This window comes from Barbatula barbatula, assembly GCF_947034865.1.
Source record: "Barbatula barbatula genome assembly, chromosome: 3".
Lineage (NCBI taxonomy): Eukaryota > Metazoa > Chordata > Actinopteri > Cypriniformes > Nemacheilidae > Barbatula > Barbatula barbatula.
This window is the reverse complement of record NC_136764.1, coordinates 28,178,756-28,204,236: the sequence shown is the minus strand read 5'-3', so window position 1 is coordinate 28,204,236 and position 25,481 is coordinate 28,178,756. Positions and strand designations below refer to the sequence as shown.

The 25,481-nt window shown below is 39.7% G+C and overlaps 1 protein-coding gene across 1 annotated transcript in view; it reads right to left on the bottom strand.

Annotated features, from left to right (window-relative positions):
- Nucleotides 1-1,168: 1,168 nt before the first annotated feature.
- The window catches only part of phlpp1 (PH domain and leucine rich repeat protein phosphatase 1), a 30,808-nt gene continuing 6,495 nt past the window's right edge, over nt 1,169-25,481 (bottom strand). Inside the window, exons 2-17 of the mRNA XM_079452737.1 lie at nt 14,319-14,515; nt 13,816-13,941; nt 11,579-11,727; nt 11,298-11,444; nt 10,343-10,570; nt 9,817-10,019; nt 9,675-9,735; nt 9,060-9,155; nt 8,450-8,605; nt 7,504-7,704; nt 7,254-7,416; nt 7,019-7,149; nt 6,065-6,181; nt 4,585-4,779; nt 4,104-4,332; nt 1,169-3,711 (exon numbers count right to left, since the gene is read on the bottom strand). Of these exons, the coding sequence (XP_079308863.1) occupies nt 2,542-3,711; nt 4,104-4,332; nt 4,585-4,779; nt 6,065-6,181; nt 7,019-7,149; nt 7,254-7,416; nt 7,504-7,704; nt 8,450-8,605; nt 9,060-9,155; nt 9,675-9,735; nt 9,817-10,019; nt 10,343-10,570; nt 11,298-11,444; nt 11,579-11,727; nt 13,816-13,941; nt 14,319-14,515 (3,569 nt within the window). The 3' untranslated portion in view covers nt 1,169-2,541. The remainder of the gene's footprint in view (nt 3,712-4,103; nt 4,333-4,584; nt 4,780-6,064; nt 6,182-7,018; nt 7,150-7,253; nt 7,417-7,503; nt 7,705-8,449; nt 8,606-9,059; nt 9,156-9,674; nt 9,736-9,816; nt 10,020-10,342; nt 10,571-11,297; nt 11,445-11,578; nt 11,728-13,815; nt 13,942-14,318; nt 14,516-25,481) is intronic.

Genomic DNA, 25,481 nt, shown 5'->3' with positions numbered 1-25,481 from the left:
CCATGTAAAGTGTCTTGTGTCTGAAAAGAGGCATTTAGGCATCTGCATACGAGTAATAAGCAGATAACACTTAACAAACATTCACAACAATGCCAAAGATCTGCATTAAGTGCAGAGAATCAGCAAGTTATAGCAAGTAATATATAAATCTGGTAAAACCATGGTAAATGGGTCGATAACTTCACTCACCACAGTAGCCATAGTTTAACCTTGGTATATGTACTTCAACTATGCTAATACAACCGGTAAATATATATTTATAGCAATTCATACAGTGAAAGTGTAATAACCACTTTGTTTTTGGCAGATTGATAGATTACCATTGCGTTGTCTGTATAGAATATATGTAGCAGCAGCAATTTGTACTACTTAAAAAAAAACTGCTCAACTTAAAGATCTTTGAGATCAATAAATGCAAACGTGTTAATATACATTTTAGTTAACAAACAGAAACAAAACAGGTTTAGTTTTTGAAAACAATCCCCTAGACATACTTAAGATCTGCATCTGCTCTGTCATGGCGTCCCACGCTGATGACGTATGGAGGAAGGCATCCCAGACCTGTTATACACGCCTCAATCCATTGACTCCGCCCCCCCCCCGTGGAACCAATGCCACAAAGCCAAATGCACAGAAAAGTGACTAGTCGCAGAACAGATTTTTCTTTTGCCAATATATGTGGCACTGAATGGGCTCCATACTGATTGGTATTAGGAATTATTTGTCCCAATGTTGCCTTAAAGGTTACATACAACAGTAACTTTTTTCGGAATATTCACTCGCCACTTTAGCAGATCTTCTGAAACAATGATAAACTTCATTTTGGAATATTTTTTTACGTCTTGTTGGATGGATTGATTGTGATGTCTTGGCTAAAAGCATCTAAAAAGGACAAAACGAATGCCTAGTTTGTGTCAAACAATGCATTGTTTGTGATGTTAAAGTGCATTTTCTCATCAACAAGGGGTTTAATGACGGCAGATATAAACAATGATATCTATTCAACAGTTTAAGTAAGATCATTACCATATTAAAAAGACAAGAGCAGCAAAAGGCTTCTGTGTTTGTTGGGCAGTGACTCAATGGAGCGGGTTATTTTGAAGCCAAGCGTTAAAATCGACATTTCGAAGTTCTGCAAATACTCATACAGAAAGCACCACATAGATGTTATAGTCATAAATTTAAAATTTATTATAACAAAACCGGGAACTTTCTGTGTGATTGGAGTACAACTGCTTAGATAAATTTCCACAGATAAACTGGTTTGCATTACAGGACTTGACACAGTCATGCTGGTGTGAGGAGGCAGATGAGCGATGTGTGTGTGTGTGTGTGTGTGTGTGTGTGTGTGTGTTTGAGTGTGAGACCGTGAGGACTGTTCATTTCTCATACACGTCTATTGGCATGTGTGCATAAAGGGTCATCTTGTTGTAGACACACAGTTCCCTTAAAAAGCATTGGTATACAATAGTTTTCTTATTTACAATCATTGGAAAGAGAGAGAAAAAAAAGAAAAAAAATCATTTCTCGCAGAGAAGATTAGTAAAAAGTGACCAAGTCACTATAAAAGAGTAAGCAACTCCTAGGAGTTAGTCTTTCAAATTTCCACTAAATTTCTAGTTTTATACAGGCCTGAAGCCTTGATTTACTGAAGAGATACAGTATTACTTTAAGTGCTCTATCTACAACAGTTAAGCGCGGTATTACTAGTGTGTACCATACAACACAATTTACGTCAACGCAATTTTCCTTTTGTAAATCGGTTTCAAATCTGTTGTTTCTTTTTCACATCAAAAGATATGGTAACTAAAAAAAGTTTTGTCGTTGGTAACGACATTTAACGTCGCAATACTAGTGTCATGTTGAATTACACAGGTATCTGTTTAAAGTAAATAAAAGATAAACAGTCAGTAATCAGTAGTGAACGGCTCTTAAAACACGGGTGAGGCACATTAGAGCACAGGTCACTCCGTCTGGTCTCTTAAAGGGAGCTGCTGAGTTTGCAGGAACATGGGTCTGACATGTTATGATGACAGCTAAATATTACTCTTGCCAAATGACCTCAGCAAACAGCAAATACTGTCCGGTGTTGACTGTAGTCTCATGAAATACTTTCCAAACCCGTTGGGTGTTATCTTTCTGTGGTACGCAGAAGAAACCGTTTCATCCCAACTGTTCAAAGCAACCACATCTGTCAAGTTGCAAACCGGACGAAAAGCAATGAAACACCACAACATGACCACAAACGAAGATTTGGGTCCTATAACTGTAGATGATTGCAACTGCATTCACATTCCATTTGCGGGATTGGTGCAATTGATGTAAAAGATTCGGATACTATTTTTGGTGTTTTCCTATCTTTTTGGAGATCGACAGATGTGGTCACTGTAAAGTGTTGTATGTACGAGAGCTTTTGTGTTCCACAGGAGAAATAACACAACGTGGGTTCAGAGGTGATTACATAAAACGAAACGATCCCCCTGAAAGTTCTGACATTAAGTGGTCATATCAGTGCCCGACAGACGTTCAGTGAGCGTGGTCTCATAGCGGTGTGTCAAAGTAGTCCGCAGGTCTCTCGCTTTTGGCCGCACTTTGTTGGTCCTGCTGATGTTGCTTCATGATTTCCTTGACCTCCTCTTCCAGCTCTGGAGGAATGATGAACTGGTCGTCGGGGTCGGGTTGAGCGGGGGCTGTAAAATATCCCCCGGGCTTCTTTGAAGGAGCCTCGGCTGCTACCTCAATCAGGTTGTGGCTCCTTTCCTGCGGTGCAACCGAACCATTTCCTCTTCGCTTCCCCAATGTCTTGGTCCACGACTCAGTTCCAGCTAGGTTTATGCTTTTGTCTCCTTGCTTCAAAGTGCCGTCCTTGTCGTTCTCTGCCACCTCGGTCACATGCTCTGAAACTTCCTCTGGGGCTTCTGGGGTGCAGGGAGGAGCCGGTGGAAAAGGCACCAGGTTGCCCAGACAGTGTACGTCTGCTTCTACCTCTACACGACTGCCGTTGGAGAAAACGCCAGCGATGGGTTCCTCATCCTCACTGTCCAGACCGTTGTCCGAGAGCGCGCTAGAAAACGTGGCGCTGGAGAGCTGCCTCTGGAAGGTGCCGCTGATGTTGGGGGTGAGGTGAAGCGCGCAGCAGGGTAAGCGCAGGTTCTGCGGCAGGTGCGTTTGAGGATGAAGGTGAGCCTCCTGGAGCAGAATTGCTGGCTCGTCCGAGGATGCGGTAGATCCAACTTCGGAGCTCATCTCAGAGGCGCTGACCTCAGAACTGATCTCGCTGCATGAGGAAGGAGGCACGCTGACCGAGGAGGGCGGGTACAGGCCTGGACCGGGGCTAGGAGGGGGTTGTGGTGGCGGATGTATGTTTCCAGAGGACGGCTCAGAGGACGCCGTGCAGCAACAGCAGCAGCAGCAATCTTCAGCGACGCTGAGCTGAACCACCACGGCGCTGAGGCTGTCTGTGCAACCGTACGCTTGTGCTAACGTACACAACTTCTTGGCGGCCGCCAGGGCATCAGGGACTTTGCGTACGGCCTCCACGGCCTCGCTGAGGTCCATGACCTCGAACAGACCTCTGCTGCCCAGGATGAAAAACTCATCTCTGGACGTTAATGGAAGCGTGGTGACGTACGGTCGAGGCAGTACGGCAGGGTAGAGGAACGAATAGCCCATGATGCGTGTGGAGTCTGTGACGCCATTCACTTTGTTGTCCTGTACAAAGAGAGAAATCTCGTCAAGTCCCCGATTTATTACATCAGGTCTTATTTATTTAAAGCCTCTTCTCACTGAGAAACGAGACGTGAGAAGTTCACATTCCAGAAACAACTTCATATACCCAAATAATTACTCTTTGTTTTCAAATCTATAATTTGTCCCCTCCTCTACATTTTTTTTATGCAATTTCAACTCTAAGAGGGTTTAAGAACAACTGAACTGCCACCTGAAACGATGCCAAAGTGCAGAGTAAATATTTTGCTGTTCAATAATGATAAAAATGTAATCAAACCATTTTCATAAGAATTATGTGTGCCGATTAGTCATGCACAATGAGTCACACATGGTGCGTAAAAGTATGAAGTCATTTTTACGTAACCCTCGGTTACCTCTGTAATGATGGCTTTATGCAGGCGCACGCGATTGTATTCCTCTTTGATACTGATGTTGTGCAGCATTGACAGTGGAAGTGCCTTGCCATCGCGGCACAGCACCGCTTGACACTTGCCCACATTAGCAGCGGTGAGAGTGAAGCATCCCGTAGGGTCTGTTGGGTCGTGACGGATATGGCAGAGAGCTGCCGAACCGCCCAGCTTCTGCCCTGCTGTGCCTAACTTCCTGTACCGCAGAGAAACGATAAGATGACATTTCTAAGAAAGGTACGATTTCATGTAAATACCGCAAATTTTATGGTATACTTATTATTGCATCAGATGATATCACTTCAAAATAAATCCCATGTGTAAGATGTTATTCTGATCCTCAATAAGTCATTATAATGAAGTCATCTTTTTAGATGCGTTGTTTAGACCCATGGAAAGTGGCCTCTGGTGGACAGTGTTCTCTGTAGGTGAATGTAGTTTTTCTTACCTCTGCATGACCAGGAAGGTGTTTGTCATATAGTCTTCTTCACTCTTAGTTCTGTGTAGTTCCTCTGCCAGTATGTCGTTCATGGTGCACTGGAGTAAATATGGCACCTCCACATTCCTGTCACCATCAAACACGCCGTAAAGAGCTTCTCTGCTCCCACAGAAACTATTGACAGACAGTGCTGCCACACACAGTCTGCGCAAAACAAACGTCACACTTTTCAATTACAGACAATAACCACAGGTGTAATTCATCACACAACTACACAAAATGCTATCGTACAGACATGCACAGTGTTTTATTGGACCACCACCCTAGTGTTTCCCCTATCAGTTTATGGCTTTGGGCTTTGTCTCGGCGGAGGTCTGGACAAAACTTTTTTAAATAATGTTAATCAATCAATCGAATGTTTAATAAGGCCAGTTACTTTATATTCTGATAGCCACAGTCTATGAAACTGAGAAAATGTGTTGTAGGCTCTGGGGCTGAAGCGAAGTCCTAGTGGACTATTTTAATATTTAAAACACTGACAACAAAATGTAACAACTGAAATGAATATATCATGAGTAGAAGTGCTTACAAAGCTACTAACAGCCTTTCCATAAGAACCAATTCGAAGAATTCAATGAAAACATGCTGATTATTCATGCTATTAATTTCATAAATGCTATATTATAAGATAATATAAGGTTTATTATCCATCACAAACCTACAGTATATAGCAAACCGCTAAAAATACTTTATTACTGCCGCATTTTCATTTACTTAAGCGTTACAGAAAAAGGGTCCATTTATTTACCTGCTCTTGGTGTCTGCAGCTATTTATATGCGAAGTGTCTTTGGCGGGAGAAGCAGCGCTCACGTAGCGGAATGTGTTCAAATGAAGCGCGTTTGGCGCTAAATAAAGATATTTGAAGTTATAGCGGAAATATATGATCAACATAAATGTCCATGAGTGCATCTCAGTTCTGTAGACACTCTGCTCAAATTAAACCACAGAAATAGTCAGATTATTTCAATGGTTCATTATGTCTAGCGGTCCGGATGGAACGAATATAAGCTGGGTGAAAACTTGTCATCCGGTGGTAACTGAACTGTTGCTTTGTCAGCGAGAATGTTGCCATTTTGGATTTATGCGATTGTCACCAAGCCGTTGAAATTCTGAACGCAAATAAAACTCTTGTTTAATATGTGCAAAGAGTTATGCCACAGTCACAGGACATTGTTGTTCCTCTGACTTCCATTCATACACATGCGACCCGGGACGCAAGCTCCGTCAATTTTGGTGAACTTTACGTATTAGTATTACGTAATGACGCTTGACGAACAAAAGGTTGATATGCCACCTTTTTACTTGGAGGAAATGCTACTATAAAAAATCTACAATCTACAGTCACATTCTGAATGTCAACCACGACATTATTATAGTGGGCATTATTGTGGTGTTGTGGGCAATCTTGTGTTTTCAAATACAACTTACTTGTTTTTGACGCCTGATGCTTCAGTGTAGCCATGACTCCAGACGGCTGGTCCTCCTGCTGTCTCATTGGCTGAGAACGTTGAGGAGGGTGGGTCGATTCGGAAACAGCGGATGTTACTATTGGTGGAAATGTTTAGAAGTTAGCAATTAGCGTCAAATAGCCAACAAGTTGATATGTGACATTTAAGGAACAAAAACAAGTCAAATTCAAGTCTCTTTTTCGTTTAGGTGTGTGGCTAATGTCAGTGGTAGTGTGACCTGTGCTCTTTGTCAGATGCAAGGAACAACAAAACTACTGTCACAATGACAAAACTTAATATGAGTCGATGATGTTTAAGGATTTTGCGACGTACCAATTTTATAATTAAAATAAATAAAGTTATTCAAACATTTAGAATGTGGATAAAAATTTTAAATGAAGTTACTCGAGTGTTTTTCATCTATGAATTGGCCATGGTCATAAAAAATGCCATGAGATGCAACCGTGATGTATCTTAAAATGAATTCAATTCCCTGACATGCTTAACATTTTACAAATCTTATGTAAGTGTTAAGATAAAAAGTATTATTTCTTTGGGTTTTGCCAAGTAATCATATCATCAATTTAATATTATTAAATTAAGAAACATTTTTCCTGAAAATCACATACAACTGATATAAATGTTTTGAAAATACCGTTCACTTGTATCAGCCAACGACTGACAGATTGCAAACAAGATTACAAATCTGACACTATTTTGTGTTGAATGATCTAATCAGAACTCTATGAACGGTATCAGGTCCCGGCCTACAATTTTTCTTATTTCAGAAGCTGTGTCACTCATATATATGTCACAATACGGAAGAAAAAACAATCGCTACTTCCGTTTCATGACGACTTTAATCGAAAATAAGTTGACACTCGATTCATTTCTGTATTTAGAGCCTGTGCACAAATATGTAAGAAAAACTAACTTGAGTTGTTCAAGGCTCTTGTGGTCCAGATTCAAGCGCGTGTTGCCCGTAAGGTCCAGCTCTTGAAGTTTAGGAGGCAGATTTTCAGGTAAGGTAATCTCACTCAACTCATTGCAGCTCAGATCCACACACTACACAAAAAAAACATCAAATGAAAAGCAAAACAGACATTAGGACACTTAAGATACAAAAGTAAACTGTCCTGGAGTCAATATGAGCGTGTGCTGCTTCTGACCTTCATCTCCATCAGCTGCATAACCTCAGGAAAGACCTCGATGCAGTTGGAGTGAGCCACCAGCGTGTGCATGCGTCTGCAGTTAAGGATGGTGGTGGGTACGGCCTTCAGTCTGTTCCCGCTCAGGTCCACCTCCTCCAGCTCCTCCAGCTTGGCCATTTTACTGCACAAATATACACAAATCAAGGCGTTTGGATATCACTGACATTAGTTTTATATTGATACAGTGAAGGCCTAAACGTGTCTTCACCTGGCTGGAAAGGTCTGTAGGTGATTGTAGGCCATGTGCAGTATCCTCAGGTGTGTGTGACCGGTCAGTTGAGGAACACACTTGTCCGTTAGGTGGTTATTGGTCAGATACAGCTCCTGTAAGATACTGTTGCTCTCCTCTGATAGGCTGGAGGGAGGGAGATTCTCCAGCTTATTGGCCGAGGCATTCAGGCACCTTAAACTGAAGTCAAAAAATGGTATTGAAAATCTGTAAATCGCTTTAAATGATGCAGCACCAGACTAAACACAAAACACGGTTATTTTCCTGTAAATATTGATTGGGTTATATTTATGTTGATTATTTACGATAATGTGAACCAGAGTTATTATAAGCTTAATTTGTAATTTTAGTACGATTTTAAATGAGCTTTTATTAAAAACAATTTTAGTTTTATGTTTATTTTTGTTACGTTTGAATACATTTTCTTATATGCTTTTTTGTTTTTACATTAAGCAGACGCTTTTATCCAAAGGGAGAGTTCAGGGAGCAATAAGCGATATGTCATACAGTGTTATATTGTCTTACTACAGCAGATTCATTTAGTGTATTAAGATTAATAAATGTATGATTTTTGTTTTTTGTTATTATAATGTTGGTGCCTTAAACTTATTTCAGTTTATTTCTGAGGCATTGGGTGAAGTTTTCAATTTAATAAACTAAAATAACCTAGAACTACACAGGAACATGTAAGTGTCTGTTGTACTGAAATAACATTTTGTCATATTACAAAACAAAAGGACCATAACAAACAATGGAAAGAAATAGTAAATGCCTAGAAGCTTTGAGATCGTGAGAATCTTAATGATTAAAATGTCACATTGAATATGATTCTTTATAGCGCTGAACCAGTTTAGGTACAACTGTGGCCCAGCCGTGTTCTGGTTGGATAACAGAGCACGTGATGACACATGATGATGGTGTTTACCTCTCCGATTTGAGAAAGAGATTACAGGGCAGCTCCGTCAGTTGATTGTGCTGCACATCCAGCACCTCCACCAGAGGGCGCTCCATTCTCTCCGGCAAACGCTTCAACTGATTATGACCTGCCAAGATCTTCCGCAAACTGCCACTGCAAAACAACCTGAGAGAGAGAAAAATTTAGCAACTTACTGTAGATCATTCTTTGAAATTTGTATCTTGTATTGCTTATGTACGCAATGATTCAAAGCCACAGAAGCACTCTGAATCATTGAATAAGCAATGCAAAGACCATGGGTTCAACCTCCAGTGAACACAAATACAGACGAAACCAGATGTATCGTTTGAATGCACAGTGACCACCCCTGGATCACACCGAAGGAACTGTGCTGCCTTTTTGGTTGAAGTCCGTAATTTTAAATGTAGACGCATGGCAAATGCCCTCAAACAGGGAGTGATGTGGTGGGGCTCCATTTTATAGGGCATCTGTGCCGCATCCAGATGAAAATATTCCACTCACCATCACCTTTTCTAGTACAACATAGCTAACACGTGTGGCTGTCAGCAGTTAATCTAACATACATAATGCTGTCGTGAGAATGCGAGCAGACACTCACCATGAGGGAAGTTCGGTGATGTGGTTGTGGCTGACGTCTAGAACTTCGAGCTTCTTGCTTTCACTCAACCAATCGGGAAGCGACTTCATGCAGTTCCTTTGACGACAGAAGCATCACGTCATTCATCATCACCCAACAACATGATGTACAGTATGTGCGGCTGTGACTATACTCTTTAAACACTGCATGGATGGCACAGAAGTGTCGCATGTGAAAAGTCGATTTGACTGATTTCATTACAAATAATCCAAGGCACCACTAATGCTGGGGTGGATATCACAGCAGAGTTTTTATGTTGCATTACAGAATTTACAGGTAAAAGAGGCGCAAAGATAAGTGTGACCCTGGACCACAAAACCGGCTATGAGGCGCACAGATTTTTCCTGCCAAAAATCATACAGCTTCAATCATTTCAGATTTCCTAATTTTACGTTTAAAGAATTTGATTATATTTTCTTATTCATACATTGTGTTAGTTGCGAGTTGAAAGGGTAGTGAAGGAAAAGTTCGATTAAAGAAGCAGAGTTTGAACTTGTACTTTGCTTGTACTCACATTTTGAGAACATCTAAGCACCAGAGAGGTCAAAGTCAACTGGTTTTTAAACTCAAACTCACCTGGAGATGTCCATGTACGTGAGGTTGGAAGCCACAGGACTTATGTCTAACACTTCCAGTTCTGCGGAAGAAATCAAATCAACTCTCAGCCAACCCCATCAACATTTAAGGATATTGTAAGAAATAATGGTGCACGCGGTACCGTTGTTGGATGCGTAGAGCGCTTTGAGCATGCAGCCACGCAGACGCAAATGTGCAATGCGATTCCTCTGACAGTGCAGAACCTCCAGACGAGGGAAGAGGGACGCGTCGAGCTCACTCAGACGGTTGTCGCGCACGTCTAACTGAGTCACGTGACGCAGAAACTCTGGCTCGTCTGGAATCATGCTGGAGATTTGATTCAGACTGATGAGACAGAAAGATGCGTTTAATCCCCAAGCAGTGTGAAACTGCACCATCTGACATCAAACTGTACTGGACAGCAACACTTCAATGTCACACTGGAAAAAAAGCTTAAACATGTCGAAGCGGATTTATGACCTGTTTTTCCAGATATGAATATATCTTGAATTGCATCAAATTTTTGTGAACAATACCAATGTTGAATGCATGACATAAGTCTTGAACATCCAACAGCATGCTTTTCTTAACCTGCGAAACTGTACAAGCAAGTTGTTTTTAACATTTCAGTACTTTGATCAGATGACGAAGGTGTATTCTCTGCTCACCGGAGGTCGACGTGTTTTAGTGTCAGCAGGCGGAACGTCTGTAGCGTCAGCACCGTCAGTTTATTTCCTGCCATACAGAGTCTCTCGACCGCAGGAAGGCACTCCAGTACCGATGGCACCTGTGTGAACTCATTGAAGGACAGACCCAGATATGCCAGTCTCTGCAGAGAGCCCAACTCAACCGGAAGACTCGACAGCAGATTCCCGTCCAATACAAACGTCTGTAGACTGACACACACAGAGAAAACACTTCAACACTAGCACCTCAAGTAAGCTTTAAATGACTGATAACATGAAGAATGAAGCAGTAGTGATGTTGATGTGTAACAGTGTTTGTAAGGTATCCAGTATATTCACTAAAGGTCTGCCAGTATAAAACAGCTGCAGGTGCTGGTCGACTTGTGTCTGGAAATATTTCCTATTTAAACAGCTTGCTAGATTTACGGAACGTGCAATGGAAGAAGATGCACAAAAATTGTTCTGTTAGAAACGTCCGTAAACAAGCCAACCACATCCAGCCGACTGATCCAAAAAGGGACCAGTCAGGTCAGTCAACCCTACCAAACCTCCGATTTACAAACTCCGGCCCAGATAACTACTGATTATTTAAGAAACCACACTACTTCAAGCATGATAAAAACACTGGTAACACTTACTTATAGCCTTTATGTACAGTATAATTCATTATAAAGGTTTATTAAAGGGTATGGTGCACTATAATGGTTCATAATGTGTGTTTTAAAGAATTATAATGCAATTTAAAGTGTAAGTGTTATAATGTATCAACTGTAGTTACAATGATACTGTCATGAGACATTACTATGCATTATAAGGTGCATAACAAGGCATAATTAATACATTAAAACGACTTAAATGTAGCATATTATGTAAAATGTATTATAAAAGTAAAGTGTTACCAAAACATCTTTAGCTGTAGTGATCTGCTGACACTCACTTGGTCATGTTGCCCACATCCGGATGGATGGACGTCAGGTGGTTGCAGCTGAGATTAACCTCTGTCAGCGTGCTGATGGAGCAGATGTGCAGAGGGAAACTTCCCAACTGGTTATTCGAGAGATTGAGACTCCGCAAGCGGGAAAACCTGCCGGAGGAAAGAGGAAGCAGGAGTGAAAGTGAAGACCGGGCAAAAATAAAAGAGGCGGCACACCATGAGGAAAATTTGCTATTTTGTATAAATCCCAATTTGTGTGCATAGGTTTGTACACACACACTGACCTCTGGAGCTGCAGTAGTGTTTGGTCAGCAGGAAGGAAGTTGTGTTTTAGGTTGAGATGTGTCAGATCTTGACTATACAGAAGGTTAGGCGGCAGTTTCTCCAGACTACAGCAAGACAGATCCACTGAACTTATCCTTTGCGACACCATCTGACAGACAGAGAGACAGAGAGAGAGAGAGACAGCGAGAGAGAGAGACAGAGAGAGAGACAGAGAGAGAGAGAGACAGAGAGAGAGAGACAGAGACAGAGACAGAGAGAGAGACAGAGAGAGAGACAGAGAGAGAGAGAGAGAGACAGAGAGAGAGAGACAGAGAGAGAGAGACAGAGAGAGAGACAGAGAGAGAGACAGAGAGAGAGAGAGAGAGAGAGACAGAGAGAGAGACAGAGAGAGAGAGAGAGAGAGAGAGAGAGAGAGAGAGAGAGAGAGAGAGAGAGAGGTCATTAATGAAGTTGAAGGTTTTTATCAGTGCTAAGCATTTATTGGGACGCTGCCCTGGTCTTCAGATGTGGCTTCGGCCTGAGAACGTTAAGTCTGATTCATTATTATTGTACACACAAAAAAAGCATTTCAACAAGTTAGAGTGAAGGGTTCCAATCGATTAAGCACCCAGCACTAAAATGCTACAATCAAAACAGCAGTCTGAAATATGCTGTGGGCTCAAAAGTCTTTCCTCTCTCCTCTCTGGTCGTTCTAATCTGAGGGTCCCGGTGGGACGCGCTGCTCCTACAGCATAATGTTGTCTCCGGGAAAGACTGGTTAAAATAGGCTGGCCAGGTTTGGCCTACTTGCGTTTGTTTAGGGTGGTGCCTTTATAGTAGAGTATGCTCAAAGTAGGACTTCCAACTAGGGCTTGTTATGGAATAAGGACGCGTAGTTTTCAGCGCAAAATACCCTGCGTTATAATTTGAATTTTAAAGTTATGACAATGAATGTGTGCTTGTGATTTACAGCAGTGGAAATGCACACTTTTTCCAACCATTGCAGCACGTCTGAATTTATAAGAGTCTAAAATCGATGGGATAAATGTATAAATCAACTGTACAATGGGCAAAGTTCAAACTACTGAGAGAAGGTCAGCAGTCTCTGTAATATTCAACACAAACGTTTGGGCTGTGAACACGCTGTCTACACATGCAGCTACTTCCCAAGAAAGCAGATCATATCTCAAAGTGGTTGATGTAGAATCCATCCATTACACATAAAACACACAGCCAAATCACTCACATTTCCACCCAAACAGTTTGACATGAACACTGTACCAAGCCCATGACACGGACGTTTTTAATCAAATGGACAATAAAATAAAAACTCAGATGTACCACATATTACTTGCGTATCAACATTGTTTTTGGACCATTTTTGGAAGCTGGATTAATGGATTGACTGCATTGATTGGAAGGCCGCCAATTACTGTGAAATTACTGTGTCATCAGCGTATCAGTATTATCCACTGATACCATGATTGGACCATAGTACAGGGATGACACCTACACATGCTGTCCAGGCAGCCGGTTCATGCGAGTCTGAAAACCTTCTAGTCTTCATGGACAGGTGTTTTCAAACTGTGGGTCGGGACTAGGGCTGGGCCGCTAAAAAATCTCATATTGAATTTATTTCGATCCATTTCAGATAGCACTTTGCAAAGAAAACTTGACACGAGGAGGAAAACATGACTGGAGGTGGTAACCAAAGTGAAGTGAAATGAAGTTGTCATAGAAAATGATGAAATTGTCGACAAAAAGGGTAACACGAATTCCGTTGGCTATTTAAAAAGCAACTAGGTGAAGATTAAAATGATCTGCAAAAACACAACGAACTTGAGGCGCAACTGCGTTTTGATATGCAACGCTAAATTATCCGCAAACGCGAGCTGGTGCATAACGTGAAATGAAACATAAGCCGAAAGAAACCGCTGCTGTCCAGTACCGAAGTGAGTTAGTTTGTACATTAAAAGTTGAACCAATGTGTGTAACGTGCTTGCAGGATTGAAAAGATTGACTGGGGTTCACTGAATGCATTGAATCGGACTACTCACTAAACTACTCTTGGCATTCGCGGTAAATGAAACAACAGTCTGGTCCAATGAATAAATAACAGTGACAGTGGTTTTTGGTTTTCAACTTGTATTTCATACATGCAATGACAACTTTCAAAAAGAGAACATATCTGTCTTGTTCCCCCATGTGGAAATCGAGATAAATTACACCCGTCTAGTTTGGTAGAGCTAGTACACACCTTCGCCGCTTGCCGATGCCAGCGCAGATGTTCGGTAAAGTTGTCAAAGCTGATGTAGTAGGTCTGACTCTGAGGTCCTGCTGAGCTGAAGGCCAAACAGTGGCTGTGTTTCTTTACCTCCTCTACCTACAGACAACAGCACACAAACAAAAAGAAAAATCATTCAAAACATAAACCCCAACCGGGTGATGCAGGCCACGCCATTAACCCAAGTAATGATATAAATTATGTACACGAAATATTTCTTTGAGTTTCAATTATTTTCATTTGTGTCAAAGAATTCCAGAACTGTACAATAACTACTGTAAATACAACTGTGTTAAAGATGAATTGAATGAAATGTTAAAACATACGATCAATTATTTGGATGGACGGGCACTATTGAGCAACGCAGGGAAATGTGCTTTTCTTTAGATGTAACTTGTCATTTACGTCACATTAAATATTATCAAAACAATAAAGATTATTTCTGCTCAGGAGAGATGGCAGTACATGGTCACTACCTTTCCTCCAATCAGTGGTAAGATGTGCATCTTTCCCGTATGGCTGGCTTTTATCGAAGACACCATCAGACAAGTGCCACATAAAATGACCTGCCGCCGACTCCAGCGGTTCACGGGCAGCTGCAGTTTTCCTTTCCGTACGTTATAGATGCCAGAGAGCTGGATGCGCTCAGAGCTCTCGATGCTGTGAGGTTTCCCTGCAAAACATACATACATCACTTCACTTATTTGGAGGAATAAATATCCGAGACGACTCGAAACCAATTCATCAAGTGTTGTCATCTAAAGGGACCGTTTCCCAAAAATATTCACCCTCATGTTGTTCAAAACCTGTAAAAGAAGACATTTTGAAAAGTGTTTTTTGTTCATACAATGGAAGTCAACAGGTGCCAGTTTTGTTATGCTTTGCTATAAGAGCTTTAAGATCTCATCTCAGCTGTCTCTGCACACATTTGTGCATTTACTCCTACAAAACAAGGAACGAGTGATCTGACCCAAAAGAAGCAGCATCAGAATGTGGGTCAAGACCCCACGGTACGCCGCACGGAGCGCTGTAGCCCACTTTACAGCTCGGCCCGAGGTTAAAAATGTAACACAGGCCTCATTGAAAAACAACAAATGCATCATGATATAAAGAACAGCCAGAAGAAAACAAGATCTTCAGTAGAACGAAGCATCACATTTTCATACAGGAACTTACTTTACATCTATTTGATTTGTTAATCTGATCTTGTCAAGCTGGTTTGAACGCTTTATTTCCGTCCCTGCTAGAGAACAGCAGATCATGCTGATAAATGGTTTTCAGTCATTCTGACATTTCTAAAGAAAAAACGACTTGGAGTGAGAATTGGTGGTGCATTTTTCAACCATTAGAAAAAGCTGATGAGAACACCAGTGACTATTCTGTGCTGTGACATGAAACTACACACTACTGTTTGCACCCGTCACTTAACCAAACGGTAGCTTCTGTGAGCATTAGAATTTTATTTGGATCTAAGGTGAGGATCTCCAATCTTGTGATATCATAAAGTATAGGGCTGAAACGATTCCTTGTGTAACTCGAATACAAACAAATTATCGAGGTCATTTTTGCCGCTAGAAGCTTTGTTTAATCCATTTAACTACAGTAGACACGGAGCACTGACTTTCCCCACGGACCATTATTACAGACGCACAGGCCGCTAAACTGTAGCCTACATGTGACAGGCCTCTCAAATCTCACGCATTCGCCCTGTGAGACACACGCATTTTAGTCTTTTCACACGCTCGCACGTATTTCTCATGCTGATAAATAAGTGAGAGCTTATTGAAATGGTGAACTGCTATTTGACTTAGTTTAAGTCTATTTTGCGAGTGAGTCCATAAAACTAGATGCCGATTCCTGTTATTAAGACATGCCATCTGGCTGTTCTGCGTGTCTGAGTGAATGAACTGCACAGTTTAACATGCTACACGCGTGATGCTCATGGATTTATCTGTGTCTCCGCTGTATGAGGACACGAACACATAAACTTCATCTCCAGAGTTGCTCTAAAAGAGTTTATTTCACGAACATGTTATTGTTTGAGTGAAGAAACAGACATACTAAAAAAATAAGCATCTTCTGATAACCTGCCAAAATAAAAGTCTGGTTAACTAAAGTATTTTTATGTGGACAAATATATTACTATTTAATATTAAAAAAGAAAAAAACTAATTTATTTAAACTAAATGCATCATGCATATAAGCTGAAGTTAGTTGTTTACCTTTTGAAATTATTCTTTCTATTTTTATTCATGTTTCATTTTTATATATTTGTATTATATTGCATTTTGAATGTAATACGGCAATGGAATGAACTAAATGGGTTTAGTTTTCACAGATATTAATGTATGCAATTTCAGCAATAAAATGTGAAATTTTTCTAAAAAGGGAACAAATGAGTTTTTCTCTTGTATATTTAGTCTGGCTCTTTAAGAAAAAAAGTACTTATTATCCAAATACCTGATTAAACAATAAAAAAATCTGTAGAATACTCGATAAGTAAAAGAATCGATACCTGCGGCTCAAATACAGTACATATGTTGTTTCACTATGATATAGGTCATAATAGGAAATAAAACCCATCGCAAAGTAAAGCCAAAGCAATTCAAGTGCCCCTGGTGGCTGGCTGCAGTATAGGTCATAAAACACCATCCCCTCTATTTAAAGGAATAATGCCAAACTAAAAATCCAATCGCACATAGGCCAGTCGCGATAAGTACTTTTTGTTGTGCGATATATTGCACCAAAATTAATTGCGATATTATTGCCATTTTAAGACTGTTTAATGCTACTGATTATATAATGACAGTATTACAATGTAATACCATACAAATGCAAGTACTCTTTCAAAGAACAAAGAACGTTTTATTCTTAAGAATATTCAGACATCGTCTAAAAATATTAATTTAAAAAACCCAAATAAATAATAATAAATACACCCTTATTTATAAAAGTGCAGTGCAGTTAACAAAAACTACAACAAAACTAAGTTAAATGTTTAACAAACTACAACAAAACTAAGTTAAATGTTTAACAAACTACAACAAAACTAAGTTAAATGTTTAACAAACTACAACAAAACTAAGTTAAATGTTTAACAAAGTCGGTTTAGAATTTATTTTAAGGCTTTAAAGTGTCTCACAGAGGCAGAAAGAAAGAAAGAAAAGAGAAAGAAAAGTGTGCGCAATTTCGTCACGTTTGTATTTGCACTGACGGAAAAAGGCTGAAGATTGCGGCTTTTAAACCAAATCCATTGGGACTTGTTCTTCCTAACTGTCTGTAGTTGCCATGAAACACTTTACAACGCACTGGCTTCACTTCTCTTAACCTGTCACTTTCCGCTGACTCCGCCTCTCACGTGTGTGTATGGATAGACGCCTGAAGCCCCACCTCCTCCAAAGGAGCAGACGATGCAGCGCAATCGGGTAAAATGTTGGTGACATTATGTAAATAATAATATAATAATTATTTTTAAAAAAATCAATCGCAATATATTGCAGCACCAAAAATGATCGCACTCATTTCCATATATTGCGCGCTAAGTCGATATATTGACTATCGAGACAGGCCTAATCGCATACCACATATATTTTTGACAAAGATGGTTTCTGTCCTTTTAGTAAGTGCTTATCATGCTTGTGTATGTTCAAGTGTTCATTTTTCGAATAAGCTTGGTTTTAGCTCCAGACTGCGACCACTTTTCGAGAAAGAGCAAGCATCTTCTACACGCACAGGCGCGACCTGCAAATTTGGATTTGATATTTCATGTTGAAAGACGAGTAGATCATGAGCCCACCAGTGTAGGCCTACGTGTCAGTTGATGTGTTAGAAGCATACAAACAATGACCAAGCGTAAGGATTGGAGCGAGTTTGACACGGGGCAAAATGTGATGGCTAAACGACTGGTGGAGTGTTCCCAGTCTACAGTGGTCTAATCCAACAGATGAGCTACTGTAGCTCAAATTGCTGAAGTAGTTAATGCTGGTTTTGATAAAGAGAGGTATCAGAATACACAAGTGCACCACAGTTTCTTGCGTCTAGGGCTGCAGAAATTGGACCAACACAAACGAACCAAAAACATTTGACACTTCTCATTTAACAAAATATCCATGTGTAGAAAAAACATCTTCCATGCACAGTCAACACATGCAGGGGTGTGAAAAGCAAGTGTTGTTAACTTAGCAACTCACTATATTTAGCAACTTTTTCGACTCCTTCAGCGACCTTTGCTCAAAAGGAGTGCACGGTGGCGAACCTAGTGACTTTCTGGATAAACCTTCGTTTTCATTTGGCGATAAAATGTCGGCAGAACTACCCTGCAAGCACAAGGTCTTGCTCTCCCGGCACAGGGAACATCTCTCTCGCCGTATACTTTGTGCGGTGAGCTGAAGGAAGAAACAACATTTTTAATTCAGAACAGCAGAAACTGAAAATATGTACATGGAAACAGCTTTATTGGGCAATAAGCTAGATTTGAAGTGCAAACGCAAAGACTACCCAATGATGCCATTAATGTTAAAGGTCCAGTCAGTAATATCTAGCGGCAAGGTTGCGAATTGCAACCAGCCGCTCACTCCAACCCTCCCTTTCCAAACACTACGACGGCTGACAGAACATGGTGAATTACACGCAAGGGGACCTGCGGTGTATGTAGATAGAAATAGCTCATTCTAAGGTAATAAAAACATACCGCTTCAATATGTATGCTCTTTATCCACCTCTGAAGACATAGTGATGAATATCATATTGAATTTCTATCAATAGATCGCCCAAAAATGACACACTGGACCTTTAATTTGCATGTGACATCATCCAACACCACAGCATTCTGTTGGAAACACTGCTCTGCAACATACTAAATCTTGAGCCCTTGGATGAAAGGACAGACACATGCACATGGTTCTTTAGCATGATGTATGTGTACGTTTTTTTGTGGGTGTGATTCTCCATGAGGAAACCACTGCCTTTCCTGCGTGAGGTGAGTGGAAGGAAGTCCTCTTCTGACACAGACGTACACCCTGAACCATCTGGTATTATTATCATGGACCAAAGCCAATATTTCATTTTAATTACATTTAGTCATCAGCCAATCTGCCAAATAAACTAAATCAAACAATTAAGTGCCACATTACAAATATTACTTTGGCACTGGTGACCCAGCATTGCCCTATCCGTTCACAGGACGTCCTGTTAAGTGATGTCTGAGGGTTTGTTTAGGGCTGCCCTCTTTGTTTACTCTCTATCAGCAGAATAACTAGAGATGTCCACTGCAGCCCAATGTTTTCGGTTTTAAACACCTCCTTCCTATTTTGGGTAGATACTGTCCTTTGGGTATGCCATCACATAGGCTATATTTGTCCATGTTCTGCAGGCACGTGTGTGTTTGTGTGGTCGAATGTACTCGAGAGCGGGCAAAATTGCCAGCTTGACCTATTGGGGCTAAAAACTCCTGAATAATTTCTTGCCACTTTAAAAGGTTGATTTACGAGTAACTGGAGGCGTACTGCACAATACGGCAGGGATTAAGGTACTTATTTTACAGTTGTTATGTTTTCTGTACTGTAGATACAAATGAGTCGGTAACAAGAATGAAGAGGGTTAAGCCAAAATTCTGATGCACTTGTTTTAAAATAAATACACTGTCTCTTTTTATTTACCGTATACAATTCTAAAGATCAGGTGACACACACAGTTTCTGTCTCAATCTCATATAAATCTTGAGTACATATACAGTAGTATACCATACAACTTGTCTTCGAAGTATATTTAGTTTGATCAAATTTATAAAAGAGAGATACAGCTGTATTTCTGGAAAAACACGAGCTGCTGGAGGCAGGCAGGGGGGACGGAACTTCCGCACAAGCACATAATACATCATCACTTTAATTCCTTCGTATTTTTTACATTATGCACGTACACGCAGATTGCCAACAAAACAAAGACATATGACTTAGTTTGGAGTTCATGTCCGGAATCTTTTAGCCCTGCTCCGCCATCAAACGTGCTGTGTACCGCATGCATGAAAAGCTTAGCTTCATCATAGCTTAGAACGCACAAATAAATAAAATAAGCGAAGACGAAACGACTATGTACAAGCAGCACACTGGTTCCAGATAAACACATGGCGCTCAAAACTGCTGTGTTACATATATTACAACAATAACAGCAGACACACCCCTTACTGCTGATTGGCTACGTTTATTTTGGTACCTGGCACGACGTTTTTGAAAATAATCCTAACCCTGCCTTTCATTTTTATATTTTTCATAAATATTAGATTAGATTCAACTTTATTGTCATTACACATATACAAGTACAGTGTAACAAAATGTAGTTTAGGTCTAACCAGAAGGGCAATTAGCAAGTGCAGGATATACAGTTAGAATAAATACAGAATACAATATTGAGAAAATATTATACAGTTATGAAAATATGACAGTAGGTATGTACTATGAAAATATGACAGTAGAATAACTAGAGATGTGCATATATGCATAAATATATGCATATATGTGTATGTTTATGTAAATACAAGAAAATATGCACAGTCCATATACACACAACTTTTAAACTGGATGTGATTAAACAATATTAATTGATTGACAGCCCTAACGTTATTATTAAAACATCTGATAAATACTACCCTAACACTGGTCAGGGATTGATAAAAGAGATGGTTTGAGTGATCATGTAAGGTGTTAAAATGTAAAGCTGCATTGAATGATGACCAAGTGTAAATATACCCAATAGTAACACCACATCTCCTGATCAATACAGTCTCATGAGTGCACACGTAACTGTTCCAGCTAGAGATCAACAAAACACCCCCTTTTGAAAATCACTGAACATCACATACAGTCGACACAGTTCATCAAACAAAGAAAATAAAACTTATACAACTGTAAAACGATATAGGAAAGTGTAGTTTAGGATTCTCAGTAAAGAAAAATCTATTTACTGATAAAAAACATTTGGGGGTTTCATTTCTTATCCAGAGAAGCATGGGAAGGATGGGTAAAATAATCAAAACATCAACCCAGATATTAATATAAAGGTTGTAGTAAAACGTGGGATCAGATACGCTGTAATCCATGCTGGAATGATGCCAAACTAGTCCTGTACCTTATTACACCACAAATATCTACAAATCACTTCCTATAGACCAGGGGTTCTCAACCTTTTTGACTCCAAGGTTTTGTGACATCAGTGAATTCTATGCCAAATAAAGATTTTATAAGCTGCATTTGAGAATATAGAAACAAGCGAAAAACAACAGCCTGAGAGGTGTCGTGCCCTCTACAGTATCTCACAGACAGAGATACAGACATAATGCTGAATCTCCTGAAATCTGATCTGCCCTACACTCCATCCAGATGCTCAACACAGCAGTTAACACACAGATCACAACACGCCCTGAAAATGTGTCTGACCTTGACTCACAGCAGTACTTAACAAAACAACAACCTTACACCGCAAAGGAAGTAACATGGACTGTGCATCTGGGTCCACATCTATATGTAAAGTGCAAACGATTCAGAAATTAGGAACTGTACAAGAAAAAAAGATAATAAACAGATTACTGTAAATTTAAGAACCAAGCAAAAGAGAAAGTATTTTATAAGCTGCATACAACAAAACAAGCAGCAGCACGCCTCATCTTCCAACAGCCCAAAAGGGCTCATGTGACACCCCTTTTCATCTCTCTCCACTGGCTACCGGTTGAAGCCCGGATCAGATTCAAATGGTCTGCCTGCGCACTTTAACCTCTCGCACAAGCAGACACGTTTCCTTTCTGGAGAATTCCGCCGTGTAAATAGCGAATCTGCCATGGCTCGAGCACAAATGGCTCTTAAAGGGAATGGAAGATGAGACAATCATTATTATACATTACGGACAAAAAACATCATTAATCATTAAGACAATCGGGACAACACGTTTAGACAATGTGCCCAACCATTTTCCCACCGTTAAACTAGCAAAAATGGATTCGGACACGCTCGGAGTGCCGTGCGTTTTGAACCATGCCTTTAGGTCATGAAAAGAGGGCCCTAAAGGTTCAAGTGATCATAAATGCATACCAACAAAACAAGATCAACAATAAAACCATCAACAAACTGTTACAAAGGTGAAACAGCAAACTGTAAATAAACAGTGTTTTTCTATATTAAGCTTATTATACTGCAAATGTTCCTGTTGTTTCTGGTAAAATATTATAGATTCCTGATATTTGGCAGATCACTGAGATATTTTGTATATAGCGTGTATCGCTCTGCTTGTCTGTCATAGTTTTCTAGTGTTTTTTCTCACATCAGGATAGATCAGAGTGGGATTTCTCCCACTGGGATGTGTGGAGAAGGAGTTTGGAAAAAGCAATTCATTGTGATTAATTGTTTGACAGCCTAAATTTTAACACATTTCTAAACTCTCCTGCTGGTTTTGTGTTTCATACTGATTCTCAGGAATAAAAATCATGTCTAACTTGTTCACAAACAACGTGTCTCAGCCTGTACAGTGTTGCTCTGAACATCAACTTGAAAGGGGAAATTTTGACTAGACAATAACTGTCTTGTGTCTTAAACAAAAAAAAGGTTGTTCATAATCTCCTTTGCTTACTCCAGCTTTAATCCTCCTTGTAACATGGCCTTGTAAATTAACGGTACTATTTAGCGTGTTGACAATGTTTAAATGTGATACCACCTGGGGAAACCCATTGGATGTCGCGCTGGGACGTTTTCAGGAATATAAAAAAAAGAACGAAAGTAATTCTAATTCAAGTAAATCTGGTTTTCATTAAATTATTATTCAGTAACCTTTTGTCTATCAAAATATCGTGGCAAAATTTAATGTGTTTTTTTGCTGAAAAACATGATTTATAGTTGCTTGCTGATGTTTAAGGACCTGCCGGCAGAACAGCAAAACAATCACTCGTAACTTTTCCTCTCTTAACACCACAAAGACAGTTCAGCTATCAAAGTAAAGAATGAAGGAGTATCAATGCACATTTCACGCCTGAAAAAATGTTGTTCCTGAAAATCATAACACTCGGCCGACTTCAGATACATACAAGGTATGAGCAAAAAAAGCATCATATTTAAAATTGCATTTTATTCTCGCAATCATTTGTGCCATGTTTTGAATACACTCAACAGATATTATCTTTAATATTGCTTTAAATGTACTGCATGTATTTTTTTTTATGTGCAGGACATGTTTCTGTGTGTTGTGCACACTGTGCCCCCTTAAAAAATGGGTGCATGACGCCCCTGGAGCCCCTACAGCGCAAACTTCCAGGTTAGCCTACAAAACCATGTAATCTCTGTATATCTCTACAAGACGTTAATTAATTGAATTTTAATAGAACATTATACATGTAAAAAAATGTAATGCAGAAAACTACAGATCGGTAATGAGCATGAAAAAGGTTTATACAAAAAAAGAGAATATTAAGCTTTTAACAACAAAATATAAAGTAATCTGTTGACTTCTTTGAGGTCATTTCAAAAGGTACATTTAGATACGTTTCTTCACATGAAATCAAACTTCATGTGCGTAAATGTATTTGTGTGTGTTCAAACAGGCTTTTAAAAATGTTACAGAGGATGAGTATATCAGTCATGGACACTACTTTTCACTATTTCTTTATTTGTAATACACATGAATGTTCTGTCAATCTTTTTTGTCATTTGAGAACATCTATAAGAACTTCCTATTTTGTTCAGACTGTTTTAAATTTGACTGGTTTCACAGACATGGCTTAGCTTAAGCCAGGATATTTAAGTCGCTTTTAGATAAAAAAATATTACTGGTGTGCATCTTGTCACCAAACAATGTGAATTACATATTTTAACATACGTCGCTGCAGTTTATTTTAGGTTAAGACCGCTCAAACTTTTATTTTAGTCTGGGTTTAGTCTTAAGCAATGTGTGTGAAACGGGGCAATAATGCATTCAGACAAACCGGGACGCATTACACTACTGAGAATTTCAGCAGAAAAGTCTGTTCGTGATAAATCCCCTTTCATTTCATACTAAAGGATAATACTGAAAAATGATCATATATCATCAGTGATGATGTCACTTAACTGTTTCCCTCATGTTTCAAGCTGTTTCAAGGTTGGTGTCAAGCAATGTCCTTTGTGAAATACAATGAGTGAGTTTACATGCACAAAATAAACCGATATCTATCCAAAATCAGCTTAAAAAGAAACCGGTTTTCACATGTTTACATGCATAATAATAAACCGGTTATGCGGAAAACTGTTTCAATGGAAGTTTGAGACTTGCCAGGTTTCTTGTGTGCAGTGACATCATCGTCGATAGACTAGTAATATAAAAAAATGCAGCGGGAAAACAGTCAGAAGTAGGGGTGGGCGATATATATCGTCTGCGATAATATCGGGATTGTTGTGTTAACGATGTGCAAATTCTCATTATCGACTATTTTAATTACTCCGAAACACGCATTAAAACTCCACACATTCAGAGGCTGCAGCAGGGCGTCACGTGATTGCTGTTGTATGCATACACGTCGTAATCTCTCTCACAGGTTAGCGCGTGGCCGCACGCATGTTCAACACCGGTTAACGAATGTGGTTATGCTAAACGTTTGACAGAAAGAGACAACATGCAGACACCCAGAGCCTCGCAATCTACTTCAGATGACTTAGTTGCTAATCGTGGCTCAACCTCACTTGCATCGAAGTCGTTCGGTTTTGAGGAAACTGATGTTGCGCAAAAGACGGCACTCTGCAAAGTGTGTAGGAAACATGTTGCTATTAAAAGCAGCTCGACAACCAACCATAGTAAGGAATACCAAGAGTATGAAAAGATCCGAGACTCCGCTGCCCGAGAAAAGCCGACATCGGCTAAGGTACCTGCTGCACAACATACGCAGCAAACTTTAGCGGAAATGTGCCTTACGATAAGAAAAGCAACAGTGGCAAGACATTACAAATGCTATCACCAAGTTTAAACAAATGCTAAAACAATCACCAAGCAAAATAAATGCTGCCGATTCAGTAGGTAGGGAAAGTGCCAAGTCGAAATTATTTCAGCTCAACTGCCCTCCCCAACTTCTATCATATATTAGAATTTCATCTTGCTTGTATGCTGTACAATTTACAGAGTTTGTACAGAGGTGTACAACTGAATGTTTACTCAGAGTTCGATGTTCTTACACTAATTCAATTAGTATTTTGTATGTCTTTGAATTGTTTTTACTTGAATACTTACATGTTAAAGAAAATAAATAAGCACTGTTTTCATTCAACATGGTGCCCATTATTATCATAATTGATTAGTGATTAAGTATCTCAGACTTTTAAAAACACATTTTAAATGGATATCGTCTAATTATCGTTATCGTTAAAATCGCGAAAAATATCTAGATATAATTTTTTGTCCATATCGCCCACCCCTAGTCAGAAGCTGTATTTTTAGATCTCTTATGTCTCCGCAGTACCTGCTTATGCAACAATAGTTCTTCATTTTGACATTTCTACATCAACTGCATGATTCGACAGTGGACTTTTAGGCGTTATTTTACTATAACTTTCGTTTGGGACAAAACTGAGAGAAATCCAGTAAAGGCGTTTACAGGCAGCGCGAAATCTGAGTAATGGGCAAAAAACTACCTCTGC